We start from the raw sequence: 2,500 nt of genomic DNA, 5'->3' as shown, positions 1-2,500 counted from the left end.
TCACTTGTCCAATTGAACAAAAAATAATAATAAAAATGCCCATCCCAAACAGTCAGATAATGATTATTGCTGAGCCATCCCAATCTCTCCACTTTTCCAAGGGCAGAGTAAAAAGGAATAAATTGATAAGAACAGCATTGATAATGTGAAAACAAACGCCCATTCACCAATTTTAACTCGAGACTTCCCCAATAAACAATCTCTGGTATATCCTCAAAAGCTAGGCTTAAAAATGTGCATTTGTCTCAAAGGATAGCAACCCACATTCCTCACCGCATGGGAATGTGAACCACCAATATCAAGATAAACAGCATCACGGTCATAGAGTAATCCACCTTGCCCCCCAAAGGGAGCATACAACAGGCGCTGACTCTCGCCCAGGCGACGCCGGCCCCCACTTGCTGACCCAGGTGCAGGGCAAGGATCAGGTAAAGGGCCAACAGAAGCCACAGAAAGATCACCTACACCTGAGGACACAATGGTAGACAAGTGGAACCAAACATGGGAATAAATGAGGATAGTTCACAAACCAGCCTACCTACTTTTGATTTGATGGACATTACTCTTTACAGTGTTAGTGCTGCTGAAACAGTTTCTTAGCAAGGATTATAATGGGTGGTTTGCCATTGCCTTTTCCAATGTTGTTTATCCATGCTCTATTCTTTTAAATGCTGAGCATCAAGCAAGAAAGCAACACGTACCATTTTTGAAGTCTTTGGAATGACTGGGCTGGGGTATGAATAATCGATCTCCCAGCCTCAGAGCGGATGCTCTAACCATTATGCCACACAGTCTGGTAGCCTATGTACTATGTCAAGGGGGGAGGGGGGGGGAGTTTACCTGGAATGTGTACTTGGGAGTTTGACCTCATTGGTGCCCCACGCAAATAACCATATAAACAAAGACGCCGGTCACACCATGGATTTTGTCGAACCTTCTCAGGATCAGTTAAGTCTTCCATCCTGCAATGAATAGGAAATTTCTTTGGTCCAATCACATTGCAATTTCACGTCAGCTTTAAAGTCCATAATACAACAGCCTTAAGTATGATGTTCGGGTTTTTTTTGTTTGTTGTTTTTAAATGACCATGAGCAGACCGGTACCTAGAAGTCATGACCACAAATGTCATATATAAATGCTTTGCCAAGTATCCCACGATGAGCTTTGTACATATCAAGTAGCACTATAAATAGAGCCACACTAAAAATACATCAATGGATGAAGGTAATCATCCTTCTAAAAAGGAAGAACAAACTCCATGATAATGAAATTATGTATTTGAGCAAGTACTGCATGTCTGGATGGAAACTCAGTTGCATAAATCCATTCAAAAGTGTGCCGAAAAGAGTATTATGAAGCAGCATTTAAACATTAATTGGCATACCAGTATGGAATGAAAGGGGGAGGGGGGTGGAGTAAAAATAAATTGTTGTGTGTGTGCAAAAAATAAAATCAATAATAAATGGCATCAAAGATATTTCAAACATAAAAAGATCAGAAACTTGCCAATTGGCAGAATTGTGGTTTGTCTGTAATAAAAGAAAGACAAGCCAAAAGTCTTTTACTGAACCCCAGGAGTATTGCACAAGCTCTATCTTACCTGTCAGCCAGCAGGTGGGGTGAAGAAAGCTGAAGTGTCGGAGAGTGAAAATTCATGACGGAGATAAATCTTGCCAGGTTGTGCACATCCTTGTAGAGATACTCACCATTGAGAAACCCAGATAGCTGAAACACCTTTCCCACCTGTGGTTACAGGAACAAATTGATTGAACACGCGTCATACAACATCTCATCCTCGTCAGCAAGCTGTACAATTCATACCAAAAGTCCAATCACTCTTCCTACAAAATAGACGTAGTACCACTGACAAAAGTTAATGGGACACGATTGAACGTAATCTACCCTGCTGTTTACTCCATTTTCAAACAGAGATCACAATTGTTCAGAGGTCGAGTAAGCTTCCAGCTGGAAATTATTTTCCCAAGGACTACTTCATTGATACCACTTCCAAATTTTTCCTACAACCCACCCCTACATCATGATCACCCTTTTCAAAAATCCTCCAGCTTCCAAGGGAAATAAATAAATAAATAAAATAATTGAGTTTTTATCTTATTTTCTGATCAAGGTCCACCATCAACACACAGCCCACCATCAACCCCTTCTGGTGAAACTCAGCAAATGCAGAATCACTGCTCACCTCTATTCATTTGCTCCTCTTTTTCCCCCCATGTGTGGAACCAACTTCCACGTTCTCTTCAATTTATTTTGTCCCTCCAGGTCTTCAAGACAGCTGTTCACCTCCATCTCAGATCATCCCCAATCCAAAACCATGATCTTTTCTACCCTCATGAACCCCCCCACCTCACCCAACCCAAAGCCCTCCACCTTACAAATTTACATTTTCCCCTCCTGAGAGTTTCCTTCTGTATCGATCTTGTCCATCCCATGCATCCTCTCCTGCCCTCCATTCCTCACCACACCCATTGTTTGTCCAAGT

General features: G+C 41.7%; 1 protein-coding gene across 1 annotated transcript in view; it reads right to left on the bottom strand.

The window, feature by feature from the left end:
- Window positions 1-2,500, bottom strand: part of BMS1 (BMS1 ribosome biogenesis factor) — an 81,042-nt gene that overhangs the window by 36,408 nt on the left and 42,134 nt on the right. Inside the window, exons 7-9 of the mRNA XM_085873914.1 lie at window positions 1,601-1,743; window positions 841-962; window positions 274-467 (exon numbers count right to left, since the gene is read on the bottom strand). Of these exons, the coding sequence (XP_085730040.1) occupies window positions 274-467; window positions 841-962; window positions 1,601-1,743 (459 nt within the window). The remainder of the gene's footprint in view (window positions 1-273; window positions 468-840; window positions 963-1,600; window positions 1,744-2,500) is intronic.

The sequence above is a fragment of the Eptatretus burgeri genome, chromosome 3 (genome assembly GCF_056783735.1).
Source record: "Eptatretus burgeri isolate ZD-2024b chromosome 3, Ebu_testis_v1, whole genome shotgun sequence".
Taxonomy (NCBI): domain Eukaryota; kingdom Metazoa; phylum Chordata; class Myxini; order Myxiniformes; family Myxinidae; genus Eptatretus; species Eptatretus burgeri.
This window is presented reverse-complemented; position numbering and strand designations above follow the sequence as displayed.